Here is a 19165-nt window from a genome sequence, read left to right on the forward strand (position 1 = left end):
ACAATTCTAGCAGTCAAGCGGGGGATGAGCAAAGCTGGAAAGAGCCTGCCCCCTCCAGGTCCAGTGATAACTCTATTTGAATACCAAACCTCAGTATTTATGAAAATTAAGCCAACACTCTTCTCTTTCTGTCTGCTATCGCATGTTCCCAAAGCGGTGGGATGGTTCCTTCCCTGAATTTGGAAGCCATGTTTGGAAGGGTCTGATCGAAAACATGGCCCCCATGACGTGCAGTCACTCCCCAGAGCAGCTGAAGGTGAGCGTTCTAAAAAGTGAGAAAGGAGAGTACAGAATGGGAGACACATGTCTACACTGGCACGCGCGGGGAACTGATCTCCACGGGCAAGCTCCCCTCCCCACCCCCACCCCGGTGGACAGCTCAACTGCAGGTGTCCCCAGCTGCTCTTGTTCACTTGTATGGAGCTGCTTCTCAGAGGGGCGACACGGCGCTCTTTCTCCAGGACTCCAGGGTGCGCATCACCAGGCCTAATTTGTTTCACAAAGGTTAGCCAGGCTCCTCAGAAGCAGGGGAGACCAGCCAGGGATGAAAGGCACTAGAGCGCTGCTATATGTATGTATTCCCCAAGTTCGTATGTCCTGGCAATGCTCTGCGGGAGACGTGCTCACTTCTGTCAATAGCCTTCCATGGTGTAGGCTCTGAAACTAAGCTCACGAATTCTGCGTGCGTCTGGCCCCATTCATAGCACCGGGGGGACGACAGTCTTTCTTGTTCTGGACAGGACTCTTCAGTGAGTACGGCCTGTGATCGAAGCGCTGGTCTGCGGGAGCCGCAAGGCAGTATTGACCATACTGAAGTTGCTGTCCATGGTAACTTTTAGGTCTGATTTTCATTGAACAGAGGAAGAAAGGAAAGGAAACAGTCCCACTAAGGGGCGTTATCCAGGGATCAAGGAGGAAGCTGGATGTGGATCTGAGGTAAAATCGTGATGAAGCAATGGTGGTCAGGGCCCACTCAGGGCTGGCTAGTTTGGGGACTGTATCTAGAACTTCTTACCAGGAGCGGTTTTCCTGCTGTAGACCGCTCCCCCGCCCCACCTCCTCTTCTGGCCTTCGTGGCCCCTCAGACTTGGGGAAGGCTGGAACAGTCTGCAGTCAGATGGTTCCTCTTCTTTGCTCATCTCTGTCCTCTCTGGCTCTGCCTCCCCCACCTGCTTTAACTCACTTCTGTTTCTCTCTCAGGTCTGAGCTTAAGTGTTTCTTTCTCAGGATTCTTCCTCCAGTTGTTCCTAGGCTGTCCGTCCCTCTGTCCATCTGCACCATCATCAGAGCACCCTGAACTTTTTCTTCCTAGTAGCACTTATCAGAACTGTGAGTGATTACGCATGTAGTCAATGTCATGAGGACAGGCGTCAAGCCAGGGCACTTCGCCACCATTTTCCAGCACAGACCCAGCCCAGAGGAGACACTTAGCACATGTTTGTTGAATGAATGAATGAATGAATGAATGGATAAGTTACATATCCAAGGGACTTCTGAGCTCATCTGGCTCAACTCTTGTCCCTTCTGCCATGTCCCTGCAAGTGATGAGTTTCTCTGTTTGAATGCTTCAGGGATGGGAGCTCAGGCACACACCTGCGGTCCTCTCCACCTTTGAACTTCTTAGGTCACCAGTAAGCTTTTCTTTACATTTGCAAATCCACATTCATACGGCTTCTTCTTCCTCTCTGCCTCCTTGTCACCCAACCCTATCTCCACACGGACCTCCCCCGCAGTCCCTACTCTGAATGCCACTCTGTCCCCAGATTTTGGTCTCACTCTTGTCTCAGTTAAACAATGGGGAAGGACGCACACTGCAGGGGTCTCAGAGCTCATCAAGGGTTCTGTCTTTGCACTTTCCTGGGCTCCTGCTGCACTTGATTATCCCCATAACACTGTTTGATGAGGCTGTGTGCTCTGTGAGGGCAGCGTCTATGTCCTCCCTGTGCCCCACTGTGTCCTCAGGACCTGGCACAGAGTCTAGCACATGACAGGCACGCACAAGACATTAGCTGGATGAAAACCTCACAGCTATCTTTGGGGGTCCTCAGGAACTCTTTAGATCCCAGACCTGGGGCTAAGGAAGGCCTCTGGTGGCTGAAAAGTGATACATACGCAGATGACTCGGTTGGGTGACCCGATGCTGGAGCCAGGGGGTGAGATGGAAGTTTCGGACGTCCGCCTATGCTGTGGGAGAGAGGAAACAGAAGGACTGAGAAGGTGCACCTCGCTCTGGAGGGGAGGAGGGGCGGGGAAGAAGAAGGTGGCTGTGCAGGGGACAGCGACAACACTGTGAAATGCACTTGCTGGCCTTCTGTACTTTCTCTTTATTTTCTGCCTTTTAAATCCATGTCTCAGTGTGAATGGAATTGGAAATGCACAGGACTTTGGGCTGTTGGGCAGAATTTGGATTTTTGTTCATTTGTTTGTTTTACATATTTGAGGTAAGCATTTATTCATAAAATTTTTCATTGGGGGTTATCCTCCCAATAATGTATTTACTTTAAACGAATAAAATTGGTTAGTACTTATTCCTTAGCAGTTTGTTGATATAAAACATACCAGCAGGTTACACTTCATGCAGTTGCATAATGTATTGATTCTTTACAGGGTATCCATTGCGAATTAACATCAGCCTAAGTGATAAACTTAAAAAATCTTTCTCTGAACGGTGGCAATGATGTGTTAATGGCTCCCTCAGCCGAATGGCACTATGTCAACCTCAGTGCAGCCCTGAGAGTGGCAGCATGTAGTTGAAAAGCAAACAGAACGGGGACCAAGGATCACTGGTGAACTATGTGATTTTAGAGATCCCAGATTCCCCATCTGTAAAATGAAGGGGGTGGTCTTTGGGATTGCTAAATTTCCTGCCAGATTTCTCACGCCACAGCTTAGAATTAAAGCATTCTACTTGGGGCTCTGGAGCAGTGTTGCCCAAACTGTGGGTCATGAACTAGTGATCCTAGTTCATGGGAAGATGAATTTAGGGGGAGCATTTGATGATACTGAATTGCAGAATGGGGGTGTAAAATGTAAAACTGTATTTCATTCCTCTTGGTTAGATCAAGGAGGAAGTCTTAATTTAGTGCTAATATATTTTAGCAACTTTCTTGACAGTTCTTTCTTTTTTTTTTTTTTTAAACAACGCCATCTAGCTGGAATTTCTCAGATTTATTTATAAGAAACATTTCATTTGCATTGAATGTGTTTTATGGTTGCCTTCTACTGTTAAAGCAAGTAATGCTGGTTTTCTTATTTAAAATAAGTTCTGTTAAGCAAAGAACAGTGGGTTGACTTAAAGACAAAATATTGATACAGGTGATTCACAGCCATGGCAAAAGCATCAAGGTTGTAGAAGGATAACTGGATTTGAGAAATGCCACCAGAAAGGTGGAAATTGGGGAAGAAAGGGCAATTAGGTCTTTTTACATCTTAAATGGGAGAGGACCTGGAAGAAACAGGGGGAAAAAGAACCTCACGGCTCAAACAAAATTTTATGTCAACAGACCAGTTCTTTCACAAAGAGGCATTTTGGATATTATCCAGTGCCCGTCCCCAACACACACCCAGGTTTCTCCTCCACAGTATTGAGGACTCAGGAGCTGGGCTCCTCCCTGCAGTCCTTGGAACAGGAACCCAGATTCACAGGACTTCTTGGTACTAGTCAGAGCGGTAATTGAAAGGGACGCAGGACCGCAGCTGGCCTAGCGTGTGCCTGGGGACACGGGCTGTGCTTCTGCTGGCAGCATTACTGTGGGCAAATCACCATCCTCTTTTGACTTTGAATTTCTCACAAGCCAAGAGAGGATAAAATTCCCTGTCCCATCTGATCCATGGGGTTAAAGAAATAAAATCAGAGAGTGGCTGATGCTTTGCAAACTGCCAATTCGTGTGTCAATAATCACTAATAAATGACCCTAGGCTCAGGAAATCCTCCTCCCCCCCCCCCCCCCCCGTGTGTGTGCTTCAGAGAGGCCGCATCTTTTGCTAAGGCGAAAGCCTTGCCCCAGGAATGCTAAAAACTCACATCAATACAGTGTTTCACGGTTCTCAAAGTGCTCTCGCATGCAATGTCTTTATCCCCGCAAAAGTCCCATGAGGCAGGTGTTACCATTAAGGAAACCTAAGGATACAGGTACACAGTTGGGAGCGCGTGTACTAAGGAACAACTCCCTACTAAAACACAGGGCCCCCACCCGGTGGCAAAAAGTCTGGTCCGGCACCGCTACCGGCTTGCTTACCTTTAACTTCTTCTCTGCCCGGGCTGCCTGTTTGCAGATGGGGTGCCAAACCTCAGAACCTAAGGGCACAGCAAAATAACAAAGGCTCGGACCTTTCATACCTACTAGTTTTCTTGCCATCCTCACCTCAGCGTAGTCCCTCAGCAGCACAAGTGCCCTACGCAGTGGCCAGGAGCACCCCCAGGTGTCCCAGGCTCTTTGCTGCAACATCAGTGCAACCCCCCCCCCCCCACCTTTCTACCTGGCCACATCCTACCCATTCCTCAAGGTCCAGGTTCCACACGGCATCTTCCTGCAAACTTTCTTACCTGGCAGCTGGGAGAGACTTCTCTCTTCTCTGTGATCCATCTTTCTTTGTATCTTTCTTAACACGACCTCACATCACAGTAGCTTGTGGATTCATTGCCCTAACCAAATTAGAAGCTCCTCGGGGCAGGGGCTGAGCTTTATTCATTGCTGGATCTCCCGCGGCATCCAGAATGGGATTTTGCTCTCAGCAGAGGCCCCGTACGTGTTTTGCAGGGTGAACAGATGAGCGGATGATTGGCAGTGAGTGACAAGTAGCAGGTGGTCAATAAATATTTGTTGAATGAATGAATGACAGTGGAGGTGAAATGAAGTGACAGGCCATGGTGAACGCCAACCTCCTTTCTCTTCAGAGACTTATGACAGTCTACTAGATCTATCAACCGAAGGGGAGGTGGGGTCATGGTGTATATTCTGCTTGAGCACACTGTCTTGACCTGCTAATTCCTAAGAGGCTCCAGACTCTTCAAATATAGTATATCGCAAATGCCCGCATTTTATTGTGGGCACCGAAGTCTAGAGGCCATCTTGGGAAGGCATGAACAACAGGTGGCTGGTCACATGTTGGGAAGAAGCCCCAAATATTACACATTCCCCAAAGAAGAGACAGGTGTCCTGGATTAGAAGGAAAAATAGGAACATATTATCCCTCTGGTGCCATTCCTCTTATTACCAGCCCTAAAAGGAAAGGAGCCAGCAAATGGCTGGATTCCTGAGCACCCAGATGGCATTTGTTTGTCTGACTTTGTTTTTAGGATATACTTTCCATTATGGTTTGTTGCCTGGAACCCCCAGGCCTGGGATGCGGGCCAATCGACAGGGGGTGGCGTAAAGTTGAAAAATTAGCCCCAAAAACGTGATACAGAAAGGATAGGCCTGAAGGTAAGGAGCCTGGAGTCTGGTTTCTGGAACCTGGATTCTTGCCTCCTCTTGGCCCCAGACACACCCTCTCCCTGGGTTCCGGTTTCTGCGTCTAAATAACAACGAGGTGGAGTTTGGATGGTCTCAGAGATTATTTTCACCTCCAAAAGTTTAATTCTAGGCCCGGTTTGTCATTTATGAGATAGGGACCTTTCAGTTTTGTTTGCTGAGTTTCTTGTGAGTTCCTAATAATTCAACACGAGTTTAATTCCTGCTAACGTAAAGTGCAATGGCTCTCGGAGCCCAGTAGAGGGACTCTGGGTCTGCGGGCTGGAGCCTGCCAGTCACAGGGTGTGTCTGCGACCAAGTGATGGGTGGGGATCCTTGCTTTGGGGAGTTATTCGAGAGAGCATTTCCGGGTCTGAGAAGCTGCTGAGTCCACCAGGAGTTGTTTACCCCTGTGGCTCTGGCAGGAAGCACATGTTACAGGTCACGGTAGGAAATGGATGAGGGGGATACAGATGTCTAAGAAGGTCGTGAGATGAAGCGAAAGAGGCATCTGAGGGGAAAGAGGCAGGCAGAAGTTCTCATGGGGGGAAATGTGTGTAAAGAGTGGAGGTCAGACTAGATGGTCTCGTCCCGCCACCGACACAGTCTGTTCTGAAATAAAGCTGGGCTGCCAATGGCTTCGGCCCTCAGCATACGGGAAAGCAGGTTTATAGAAGTGGCGGGGGTGGGGGGGGGGGGGGGGGGGAGAATCAAAGGCGAGAAAGAAAATATAATTAGAAAGGAAAAGAAATCAGAAGTTTGGGAGCTGGCAGGATAGCCTCTAAATTAAACAGGGAAGGAACTTGCTGGCTGTGAGTGATAGACGGAGGTGAGTTAAAGTAAGAAGAGGTGATCTGTTCATGAAGACCCTTACGAGATGATGGCCGGCTGAGCTTCTGCCACCAGCCACTAGCTCAACCGGGTGACGCTGACAGAAAGACAGCATCCGGAAGGCCATTATTCTCTTCCACGGGCTTCTCCTCAGAGTTTAAAACAGTTTCTGGCTCATGTATGTTTAATAAAGACATAAATGAATGGCTGGTTGGATTCCCACCTCTGTATTTTTATTTATTTATTTTTTTATAATTAGTTATTTTAAAAATGTTTATTCATTTTTTGAGAGAGAGAGAGACAGAGAGAGCGAGCACGAGTGGGGGAGGGGCACAGAGAGAGGGAGACACAGAATCTGAAGCAGCTCCAGGCTCTGAGGTGTCAGCACAGAGCCCGATGAGGGGCTTGAACTCATGAACCGTGAGATCATGACCTGAGCTGAAGTTGGAAGCTTAACCAACTGAGGCACCTAGGCACCCCCCCACCTCTGTATTTTAAAATGAGACACAGGATGAAAGGTACCCAGAGAATGATGGTAACCAGGGCGGAGAGGGGACCCAAAATTAAGCCATAAAGTAGGGTTTTCACTGTGGAGAAGAGAATACTTAGCAGAATGGTGAAAAAGGTTTTTGGTATCTTAATGACTCTGTGGGAAGAGCAATGAACTTGTTCTGCGTGTCTTGTAATAAGGACCGGGGCAGAAGTTTCAGGGAATGAAAATTCAATGTCTGAGGACTGAACAGGCCCCTTTGAGAGTGAGCTCCCTGTCCCTGGAAGCATGTAAGTACATACTGGGTAGAAACATGCTCAGCAGGGATATTCTAGAGGAGACATACAATGAAGTAGTTACACTGATGCACGTAACGCCCTACCCTTGGAGATTCTGTGCTTTATCTTCACAGATTTCTCTGTATAGAAAGAATGAATTATTTGCCCCTATCCAATGATCCCGCTCCTTATGTAAGTTTTATAAGGAGTGGGACTCATATCTGTCTTATCTGCAGATACAGCTGCAGGGACTGTAGATTCTCAATAAATACTCATTGAGTGAATGAATAAAACAAAAGACACATGATATTCTGTTGTAGGCCAGTTGAATCCCTTAAGCTGGGCTCAGAGATTTGGACAAGTGGTACAATCTAGACTCTGATTCAACAGCTACAATTCCAGAGTGAGTGTCTATCAGATAGTCACTAGACTGGGGTTTGTTTAAGTGGGGTTTGGGGACCAGCTGTCCAGAATCCCGGTAAGATGCCCCCACAAAGTCCCTGAAGTCAACTCCTGGAGGCGGGGCCTGAGAATATGTGATGTTAACAAGCTCCCCGGATAACTTATGACTCCAAATTGAAAAACCACAGGGCTGGATACCAGTTAATACTCCAAATTTGTTCCTTTGGAATGTGATGGGATAAAGAAAACCAATTTTATAAGACGTAAGAACTCTTTGACTTCTTGAAAGAAGTCAACACTTTTTGCTTGTTAGACTCCTGGTTTCATGAGTCATACCCTCGTCCTCTGAGACCATCACTGACAGTTCCAGGTCCTGCAGTTAAAACCTCCTGTAAACGTTATGGAAGTGAAGGGTTAGCTATTCTGTGTAAGCTGATTCAGAGGCTGAGATCTGAATCTCCAAAGCTGTCCCTCAGCTGGGTGGTAAGCCTCTTCTTCTTTTTTTTTTTTTTGGATCATTGGAAATTTTAATGCCAGATCAGTCCTGGTGCCACAGTCTTGCAGACCGCCTGGCCAGCGTTACAAACACAGCAGTGACCGAAACCGGCCCACCCAAAGGTTCTATCTGGCCAGCACGGTGTTTTTACATGAATGCTTTTAGACCCTGCAGGTGGCCAGTGACCCCTCCCTGCTGTCTGCCTCTCAGCTCTTCTTGTTCATTTAAGCAGGCATTTAGGTTTTTAAACCCGGCTCCCGGCCAGGGTGTTCTCTTACAGCAGGCTTCTTCTCCGGATTTCTCTTGACCACAGCAGGGTGAGGCTTCTCTGCTTTGTGGCAGCACTAGCCTTTGTGACCTAGGCTTGCTAGGATCTTGGATTGGCCCTTTGGCTCCCTGAAAATCCCTGCCTGGGCAAACAAATGTGCCGTGTCCACACACTGGTATATCATTCAGCCATAAAAAGGAATGGAGCACTGATACATGTTATAACATGGATGAATCTAGAAAACATTATGCTAATGCTAAGTGAAAGAAACCAGACACAAAAGCCCACATTTTGCAGGATTCTGTCTCTATGAAATTTCCCCAATAGGTAAATCTATACAGGCAAATGGCAGAGTAGTAGTTGTTAGGGTCTAGGGGAAGGCAGTGGGAAGTGTCTAATGGGACACTCCAGCATATTCATGGAAGCAAATATCGTCTTCAGACAATCCTGCGCACTGGTAAATTTTCGCCGCATATCAGGCAATCCATGCATTACTGAGTATACTATTCCTAAGGGGTCTGAATGCCACTTACACCTCGCTTCCTAGCTGCATCATCCAGAGCAAGTCAGTTAGCTCTCTGTGCCTCAGTCTCCCCGCTGATAAAATGGGGGATGGGAACAGTACCTGCCTCGGAGCTTGTTGTGAGTGAGCATCAGTGAGTTACCATTCACAGAGCCCGCAGAACAAGGTCCACCTAGAGTGGGTACCGTGACAGTGTTAGTGGTTGGGATTATTATTATCTTCCCTGCCCTACCTCAACAAAAATCTGTTTGCCAGGACGGCGGCGGAGCCCAGGTGCGCGGGAGTTCACAGGCAATAGTAACGGCTGATAGCAACAGCCAGGACGGTAATTAAAATGCGTGAGTGCTTTCTGTGTGTCGTGCATTCTTGTTATTCTTATTGTCATCATTATAACTAATATTTAGAGAGTGCCTAAGCCAGGCCTTATGCCATATGCTTTATAATTGTAGTACTTAAGTAGAAACTAACCGTGATGACTAGCATTTATTGCCCACGTAGGCTAAGCCCTATGCTAAGGGCTATTAATAGTGATGGTAACATTGACAACAGCCAGCATTTTTTAGTGCATGGCATCATGGGGAATGGCCACTCCACCTTACTGGATGTTTATATCAGCTCGGACTGGCAGAGCCGGGGGTCCCAGGCTCGGTGCTACAAGCCTTCATCATGCATTCGCTCATTTAACGCAATAGCCTGGCGAAGTGGGCCTAAGGCTACCCCCAGTTTTCAGATGGGGAAATTGGGGTTTAGGGAGCTTAGATGTCTTGCCCGCCCGTCCAACACTGTCTCCTCGCCCTGGCCTGGGTGTGCGTATATGACCAAGTTGGGCTCCTCCGAGTCTCTCTGGGCTTTCTGTGCTTAAACTGGCGGGGAACGCTGCCTCTCTGTGCCCTCGGAGCCCTCCTTCCCCAACACAGAGGCAGCCAGGGCAGGGCGGGAGAGCGGGAGGCCACACAGAGAAAGAAGCATAGAGCACAGCCACCTGCTGAGCCCTGTGCGCCCTTCAACCCAGCCCTGCTGTTTCTAGGTGCTTCTCAGTTCTGTGAGATGATCAATGCCCTTTTACCTAAAGTTGTTTCTGCCGCCTAAAAAGTCCAGACTAATAAAACATCTCATTGAGCTAAAACCCGAGTATCTGACAAGTTCTTGACTTGCCCAGCGGGCAATTTTGTTTCCCAGAAAACAGAGGAAGCAGCCAGGGAAATTGCTACTCTGGACCTAATTCTCACCAACGTGGACAAATTGGCTGGTGAAGTAGATGTGACATGTAACTGGCGAGAAAATGGTCACATCGTCTTGAGTTTGAGGTGACCCGAGAGAAGAAGCAAGTTGGAAACAGACTTTAAATCACCAACTTTAAACTACTATGCTGTAATATTTTCTATAGGATTCAAGATGTTTGGTAACCCTAAAAGTCTAAAAAAAATATTGCAGTTCATCCAAAATGAAAATGTATTCTATTTAAAGTGAAATATGCTTAGTAGTTTCAGACTTTAGGAGATATCAATTTAGTACGGTAACGGGATATGTTGGAAGAGTCTAAAATTATGTAGCAGGATTGGGGAAACATGAGACTTAAAGTTTTTAAGCATTACTCCTACAAACTAAGCTGTCAGTGGAGAGATCCAATTTAAAATAACAATGCTAAACTACTAGATTATAGCAACCAATAATAGGACGTTAGTGCCTTTTAAAGTGTGGTTTGATGAGACGCGTCGATTATGACTGAGGGCTGGTGTTCTGCAATCCGAAGGGCGGAAGGCACCTGTCTTGAACATCTGCTTCCTCCATGCACCTCTTTTCAGGTGCTCGTCAGAGGAAAGAGAAACCTCCGCTATATATCAATGGCATCCCCGGCCGTGCCAGAAATACATACCTCCTGGTGCCAGGGCCTTATATCGCCCGAACTAAAGAAAACAAAAACAAAACCCCAAAAACAAAACAAAACAAAAAAACGTGATCTGAAATAGAAGAGAAGGTTTTGGTGTAATTATCAAAGCAAGCTTTCAGGGCTCCGGTCTGGATTTGCATTAACACAGAACTAAGGCTCCTTACTTTATTTTGGGCCGTGGACACCTCTGAAAATTTGATAAAAGCCACAGACCCTCTCCTTAGAGAAATATACCTACGTGTGAGCTTTGGTAAGCAACTTCGGGGGATTCATTGGATTCAGAAGGCCAACTACAAACCACAGGTTAAGAATCCTGAAGCTAAATGGAAGAAAACTGCCTTAAACAAAGCCTAGGAAGATAGGCCAGCCTAACCTTGGCCCAGGGACATAAACTTTCTAAACTTCGTTGTTCTCTAAAACGGGGAGGTTAATGGCGCTTTTAGCTCATAGGGCTGTTGTGGGGAAAAAATGGGATTCTGCATTTAAAGCTTTCAGAACCGTGCCTGGCGCATAGTAAGTGCTTCATGAATTATCAGCTGATGGAGTAGGACCTACAATTTGTTACAATACTTTCCTTAGCAGAGTAAGGTTTGTCAGGCTTTCATAACAGATTTCCTGCCTGTTGGTTTTAGTTAAATACACGAATGATGACAGAGACCTGCGTAGAACTGTGCAGCTGAGCTCCGGGGCTCCCAGTGATCCTCCCCCCCAGGTCCTTGGAATCGGGGTGTATTTAGTGTAAGAAAGAAGGAGAGGAGCAAAGTCTGTCTTTCCTTTTTCCTGGGCACAGGCATTTTTAGAATAAGACCAAAATCTATCTCATGAATCACATTTGGGGCTTAGAAAACTCCCACTGATCCAGCAGCTGTAACCTCGTGATTTCAGTATGTTTTGCCCGAACCTGCGGCATTTTGGCGCTTAATTTTGCTGCACAGATTCGATGACCTAATTTCCTGGTGAAGCTCAAATGACGGGTTTGGACAACAAACAGATTAGAAATCTGGCATCTTTACAAAAACAGTTAAAAGGCTGAATGAACAACAGAACTTAGAACAAACAAAAGAAAACTTGCTTGTCTCCCGGGGTCCAGGAAGTTCTCATCCAGACAGACGTCAGCCTTCTCCCAATTAGAGCTCATCAGAAAGCCATCACGCAGTGATTAAAACGCAAACAAACTGACCAAAAGAAGCTCCCGAGGCTGGCTGCCAGTGCCTTGCCGTGTCCCGCTACAGAACTGACCAGACTGGGATTTTAGGGGGCGCCTGGGTGGCTCAGTCGGGTAAGCGTCCGACTCTTGATTTCGGCTCAGGTCGTGATCTCACGGTCCATGAGTTCGAGCCCCGCATCGGACTCTGTGCTGACAGTGTGGAGCTTACTTGGGATTCTCTGTCTCCTCTCTCTGCCCCTCCTGTGCTCATGCTCTCTCTCTCTCTCAAAATAAATAAATAAACATTAAAAAAAAAAAAAAGGCCGGGTTTTTAAACTTTGCAGCCTTCCTAATGCTCTCTCTCATGTATGTTGCTTCACGGGGCACCTAGCACCTTCACATTCATTCTCTCCCATATTCGTGAGGACCTTGTGGAGCACACCTGCTCTCTGTGGGTGAGGTGTGTGGGCCTGCCTCAGTTTCTCCACCGTGTAATGCTTCTGCCCACCGCAGGCCTTTGCACCTGCTGTTCCCAACGCCTCCACCATCTTTCCTCCCCTCTTCACCCTCCCACCTCCTACTCATTTCCAAACTCTTGGCTTGAAATCTCCCTTCTTCAGCAGAGCCTCCCCTGACCTCCCAGACAAGATCAGGAGGCCAAAACATTCCCAAACCTTCCCTTCTCTGCACTTAATCACAGCTTGTCATCGTGTTTACACTTCTATTTAAGTCGGTCTCCCGTCCTGACAGTACACTTCACCCATGAAGCAAACTCTCATGCCTCATTCACGTCCAAGCACCCAGCACGTCACAGAGAGCCTGGCACATAGAAGGGCCCCAGTTTGAATGCATGAATGAGAGACAGAGTAATTTTCCCGGTCTTATAGGTGAAGGAAGAGACCCAAAGAAGAAAGGTACTTCTCAAGGTCACAGCCCATCAGCAGAAGTACTGGTGCCTGAACCCAGGAGTCCAGGCTCTCAGCGGGCTCTCCCTACTTCTGTGCTGCCTACGAGGAGAGTTTTCTACCCCCACCCAGGGAGGGTGTCCAAGGCAATCTCAGTGGGAGCAGAACCCCCTGGTGGCTGCCTCCCCCATGACACCCACAGCCGGAGTCAGCATGACTCCAGCACGGGATGGCCTGGTCCCCCTCATTGTAGAATCACTCAGCATCCCTTGAGGCAGGTCCTTGAGCGCCCTGCAATTACTCCCACTCTCCCAGGAGCCAGGAGGGTAGGAATGGAGATAATTAAGGAGGAGGGTGACAGGCCCTTCCTTCATCACCAAAAATATCTCCCACCTCCCGCAGGCATCTCTGTCGTAGGTTTGATTGTGCATTCTCTCGAATGATTACAAAGCTGTTCACCTCATCACTTAACTCTTTCAGCATTCTGTGAAGTTCTGGCCAGAAGCAGGGCTTAGAAGATTCTGGTACATAAGGATGTGAGCTCTGTGAGGGCGGTCAACTTGTTGGACCTCGCTGCTCTATCTCCAGTAGTTAAGGCAGCACTGGGCACACAGGTGAAGGCTCAATAGGTATTTGTTGGATGAATGAATGAACTAAAAGCTTTCCATGTGTCAGGAATTTGCTATGCCATGTGGGGACCGTTACTAGCCTATTTTACAGGCTAGGTAACTGAGGTTCAGGGTTAAGAGGCTGGCCCAGGGTCAAGAACTCAGGAAGCAGTGGAGCCAGGGTTCAAGGCCCCCAATAGGGCAAGGTTAGGATTGAGAATTCAGGCAGGGAGATAAAGATGTTGATTGTTCTAGTAACGTGTACAAGAGAACGGTTTCAACACTAGGATATGTGTTCGCCAGGAAAGGGGGAGAGCAATACCATGCAAAAAATTTCCAGACTAAGTGCAAAGTCCGGATTGCCATGGACGCAGGGCTCATGAAGACATCATGCAGTTTGCTGAGACTCAGGGGGAATGTCCTAGCACATAACCCAAGGTCCTGCTGCAGCACGCACTCGGGGACCCAGGCACCTAGGGATCAGTACTGATGGAAGGAGGAGGTCCAGTCCTCGCAGGGACCTAAGTACCAGGCAGAGCCTGGGTCCCGGGAGGTGAGGTTGAAAGAGCCCTGGGATGGGAGTCATAAGACCAGTCTGGCCCTACGTTCTCTACCTGTCTCTGAGCCTCACATTTCCCATCTGTACCATGAGGTTGTTACGTTACAGTCTAGGGTGACCTGTGGGATCCTTCCATGTCCAGTACTTGTATGACTGTACATGCAAGCAAGTAGTCGTAAATTCACAGCATCTTAGGAATGGTCACCTAGTTCAATCCAGCATAGGAATTCCTGCTCCGGCAGTCCCAGTAGATGGTACGAGATTCCGTTGACTATCTCTAGGCCAGTGGTTCTCAACGGAGAACTATTCTGCCCCCCAGGGAACATCTGGCAATGTCTGGCATCTTTTTGGTTGTCCCAATGGGAAGGAGTACGTTACTGGCACCTAGTGGGTAGAGGCCAGGAATGCTACTAAACGCCGTGCGATGCATAGGACAGTCCCCACGCCAAAGACTTCTCTGGCCCCAAATGTCAGTAGTGCTAAGGTTGCGAAGTCCTACTCTGGGCAAAGGCACTCACTGCAAGTGGAGGGAACTTGTGGCCATGGGCATTCGTGGGAGAACAAGCCTGATAGGAAGACACGCTCTCTGTAACTCTGTCCCTGGCCTTAGTTCTGCCTTGTGGGGAAATCTGGAGGAAGAGCCCTCCTGGGGCTATTCAAACATCTGGGGATGACTAATCAGCCAGCTATCCAACTAATCAGCCAACAGTGACCACCTGTACAGTGAGTACTTGTGGGATCAATGTCAGGATCAAAAGGTCTCAGGGAGAAGGCCAAGGACTCTGCTGCAAGCTGGAGAAGCCTGGGAAGAAGGCTGTGGGTGGGGTGGGGGCACCTGAGGGGGTTACAGAGTCGGCAGTGACTAACCTGGGCCAGGAATGGCAGGATTTCCAAACGGGGGCATGGAAGACTAGAATGTTCCAGGAGGCAGGAGCAGGGCATGTGTTCACTGTCCACCCCTGCCCACCTCCCAGCCTCGTTTCTCCCCTCCGTCTCCTCCCGGTCTCCCACGCCTGTCATTTCTTTACCCGCCTCTATCCCCTCAGGGGGCATATCCCAGCCCTCCCCTGTTTATCCAGCTAACGCCCACCCATCCTTTGGATCCCCGCTCCTGGCCCTTCCTCAGGGGGCCTTCCCTGATGCGCACCCCACCCATTAAGTGCTTTCAGAGTCCCAAGCCTCCCCCCTTCATAAAGCTTATCACTATTGACAGTTATTTGTGGGATTACTGACTGCACCCCCCCACCCCCCATCGGGCCGTAGGGCAGTGGGGCTCGGGCTGGAGCTGGAGCTCACTGACGACCCCAGGGCAGAGCCCACCCATGGTAGGGTCTCAAAAAATAGTTGTGGAATGGACGGAGAAGCAACTGGAAACTGGCTTTGGCAGCTGAGATGTGGGGCTTGTCCAGGGCCAGAAAGAGAAAGGCAGCTTAAGACCTCAGTGAGAGGGTCCTAACGCAAGGCTGAAGTGTTGGTACCTGAGATGGTGGGTGGGGAGGGGCCCTGAAGACCTCTGGACAGGGCTCAGGGCTCTGCCAAGGACACGACGATGCCCCGGGAGGCTGGACTGGGCAGAGGATGGAGGACAGAGCAGAGCCTGAGGACTAATAAGAAGGCTTGCAAGGATCCTGGGGCCTGACGGCTGGGCCCTCTGAAGTGGCGGAGGGAAACCGGTCCCTCTTTGCTTCCATTCCTTTCGGTGGATCCTGAGCGTCCCTGGGAGGACCCAGCCTGCCGTGGCGCTCGGAGATGTGGGGGGAGGCGGGGAGGCGGGGGCAGAGGCTGTGGTGCTGCCTGCCACACAGGCATCTCTCTGAGGTCCTCTGTCCCCTTGGCCTGCTTCAGCTCAACCTCCCGCCCCCAGGCAGAGCCAGGGGAGTCTGCTCAGAGCGCTGCCAGGGAAGCAGGCCAGCTAAGCAGCGGGCGGAGGCGCACAGGGACGGAAGGCAGATTACATGTCACTTCATATTAGCCACACCGGCAACTTTGCCAAACCACCCGGAGAGGGGCGAGTTAATTGCAATTTTGAGAAGAAGCCAAAGCAAAGATAACACTGAAATGAAGGAGACCGTGTCTCCTTTATAGACATGGGTGGATAGGACTGCCTTCCACGAGGCCGCATTTGCCTACCTGTGAGGTACATCTCCTCTCCTTCGGTGAACATCTGGTGGCAACGTACGCATCTGGCACAGGTTGGGTGGTAGTGCTTCCCTCCCGCCTGTGGAAGGAAAAGAAGAAATAAAGAGGTCAGAGCTGGGGCTGCTGTCCAGGGGGCAGGCTGGGCCTGAACATCTCCTGGGCGCATCAAGGGTGTTGGTACTTTCGTGAACCATTGAAAAGCCCACCCAGGAAGCTTGGTGATTCCACACCACCGGTCCCTGAAGGCAGGTCAGGGGGCTTCTCTGGACACCTGCCCTTCTATTCTGGCAGTGGAAGGGCCCCTTAACAGCCTTGACAGCCACTGGTCCATCATTTCCAGATGAGGAAATAATCTTGCTTTGAAGATATCCCAACAGTTCCCCAGGAATGGGGCCCTTGTCACTAGTTGGCACCCAAGTGACTTTGAATGTACCTGGACCTGCGATTTAATAACATTGGATCAAGGCGGGGGGGCGGGGCGGGGTAAAGGCCTCCTTTCCAATCCTCTGTCAATTTTTCGTTTTCTTTTTTAAGTTTTATTCATTCAGTTAATCTCTACACTCAATGTGGATCTCGAACTCACAGCCCTGAGATCAAGAATCGTATACCGTTCTAACTAAGCCAGCCAGGCACCCCGAATTCTTCTGGTTTCTTCAAGGACAGAGACCAGTTTGGTGCTACTGTGTCTTTAACATCTATCTGAAACTTACTAACCTTTTTTTTTTTTTTTTTTTGAGACAGAGAGAGACAGAGCATGAACGGGGGAGGGTCAGAGAGAGAGGGAGACACAGAATCCAAAACAGGCTCCAGGCTCCGAGCCATCAGCACACAGCCCGACGCGGGGCTCGAACCCACGGACCGTGAGATCATGACCTGAGCCGAAGTCGGACACTCAGCTGACTGAGCCCCCCGGGTGCCCCACTAACCTACTTTTTTAAGAACGAGAACAGATTTGAGGCTTGGAGCCTCCAACAAACAGTAGAATTTAGCAAGAGCTGTGGGTTATGTTGTTGTTGTGTGTGTGTGTGTGGTTTTTTTTTTTTTTTTGGTTACTGGCAGTATAGCAAGGATTCTTGGTTTTTTTTTTACATGTTTTTTGTCTTTTTTTTTTTTTTAATTATTTGTAAGTGAGCCAGCTTTTGGTGGATCCCCAGTGCCCCTGGGAGGACCCAGCCTGCTGTGGCACTCGGAATTGGTGGGGGCGGGGAGGTGGGGTAGAGGCTGTGATGCTGTCTGCCACACAGGCATATACAAGGTCCATAGACGTGGCAAAACTTGGCTTTTGGGGCTCCGTGGACAAACAATGGGCCCCACAAAGGCAGGACCTGTTGGGGACCTTCCGACCCCGATGCTCCGGGCCTGTGATTGCTGCACCTGAGTGCCTCCGTCCCAACCCCAGCTCAGCCCAGTCTGGTTTCGGTAAGCCGCCTTGACAATTCCCACTTTCCTTCCTTACAACTATTTCAAGTAAAAATGTAAATGATTTGCAACTGCAAATTCTTCTGTGGGGCAAGACACAGCCTCAGAGAAGGCGACGCTTCTAGGTTTTGCCAGAAGCAGTAGAAGCTGGAATCGTGAGGGCTTGTCACTCGTGCGGCACTCACTCCCGCGCTGACGGCTGTGACACTACAATCCCAGCCAAGAGGGTGTGATACATAAGGGTCCTTCAGGGGCATCTTCAGACTCTCTATATGGAGGAGGTTGGCTCAGCACTGGGGTTGGAAGCGGGGGGGCTTGTTTTGAAGGTGCACTTGACCTTGAACAACACTGCTTTGAACTGTGGTTTGAACTCACCATGTACAGGTGGGTCGTTTTTCTGACAAATGCGATACGGCACTGTAAATGTATTTTCTTTTCCTTATGATTTTCTTAACAACATTTTCTTCTCCTTAGCTTACTTGATTGTAAGAATACTGTATATAGATAGGGCGCCTGGGTGGCTCAGTCGGTTAAGCGTCCGACTTCGGCTCAGGTCATGATCTCACGGTCCGTGGGTTCGAGCCACGCATCAGGCTCTGTGCTGTCAGCACAGAACCCGCTACAGATCCTCTGGCCCTCTCTCTCCTTGCCTCTCCCCCATTCATGTTTCTCTCTCTCTCTCAAACATAAATAAATAAACTTAAAAAAAAGAATACCATATATAATACACATATCTCACAAAACACGCGTTAATCTATGTTTATGTTATTGGTAAGGCTTCCAGTCAACAGTAGGTTGTTAGTAGGTAAGCTCTAGGGGAGCCAAAACGATACATGGATTTTCAACTCTGTGGGGGTCAGTGCCCCTAACCCTCATGTTGTTCAAGAGTCAAGAGTCAACTGCAAAATATGCATGTGAGGGCAAGATTAGTTTGGGGGGATAGGCCTGAGTGAAACTGATGGGTACTGGGGGATTATTAAAGGCCCCCCCCCCCAAGCCATCATTTGGTTGGATGCTAATGGGTTCCTTACAATTCAAAAATTATAATTGGATAATTCTAAAAAATACATAATTGAATAATTCTCAAGGCTTATGTCTGAATCTTTTTGGGGGGTGGTGGGGTGGGGCATGGGCTTGCCTATTCTGGAGATACTTGATTTATTCTAAAAACTTAGCAAGAATGAAGAACGGGCAGATTTTTCAAAATGAAGACTTTCAAAGAAAGTCTCCAATGTTCCTGTTTCAGTCTCGTTTGTGGGGCTTCCCACCGGTGATAAAACGCCCTTCTCATCATTGAAGCAAACTGTGTTCAGACTTTGGAAGGAGCCTGCTATTTTCCCAAGCTGAGATGTGGGACTGATTTTCTCCTACCATGACAAGGATAATCGGTTTAATTAGTAGCTTCTTCCTACTGTGTGTCTCTTTATCATTTCAATTATAGACCTGTTTTCCAGGGAGGCAACAGCGCCTTGGTGCAACTGAATCCTGGCGTCTTCCTAAATGTCACGCCCCGTCACCCTGCCCCGGCTGGGAGAGGGTGCACAACATCTCAGCAACAGCTTGGAAGCGAGTTGGGGAGGGAGGCTGCCAGAGCAGCCAGCGCCAGCATAAGGGAAACCAAGTCAGCGAGGGAATACGGGACATTCTGTCTGTTAACACACCGGAATCGAGAAAATAGTGGACAAAAACGGGGCAAATTGGACAGGACCGAGAACCACAAGGTTAGGAAAGGTAGTACCAGGATACCACGTTTGTC

At 48.8% G+C, this 19165-nt stretch overlaps 1 protein-coding gene across 7 annotated transcripts in view; it reads right to left on the reverse strand.

Annotated features, from left to right (window-relative positions):
- The window catches only part of ABLIM3 (actin binding LIM protein family member 3), a 71903-nt gene that overhangs the window by 22385 nt on the left and 30353 nt on the right, over positions 1–19165 (reverse strand). For all 7 annotated transcript variants that reach the window (XM_049648045.1, XM_049648044.1, XM_049648043.1 and 4 more), the window contains exons 6-8: positions 15982–16069; positions 4239–4297; positions 2113–2184 (exon numbers count right to left, since the gene is read on the reverse strand). In XM_049648045.1, the coding sequence (XP_049504002.1) occupies positions 2113–2184; positions 4239–4297; positions 15982–16069 (219 nt within the window). The remainder of the gene's footprint in view (positions 1–2112; positions 2185–4238; positions 4298–15981; positions 16070–19165) is intronic.

The sequence above is a fragment of the Panthera uncia genome (assembly GCF_023721935.1).
Source record: "Panthera uncia isolate 11264 chromosome A1 unlocalized genomic scaffold, Puncia_PCG_1.0 HiC_scaffold_17, whole genome shotgun sequence".
Classification (NCBI taxonomy): Eukaryota; Metazoa; Chordata; class Mammalia; order Carnivora; family Felidae; genus Panthera; species Panthera uncia.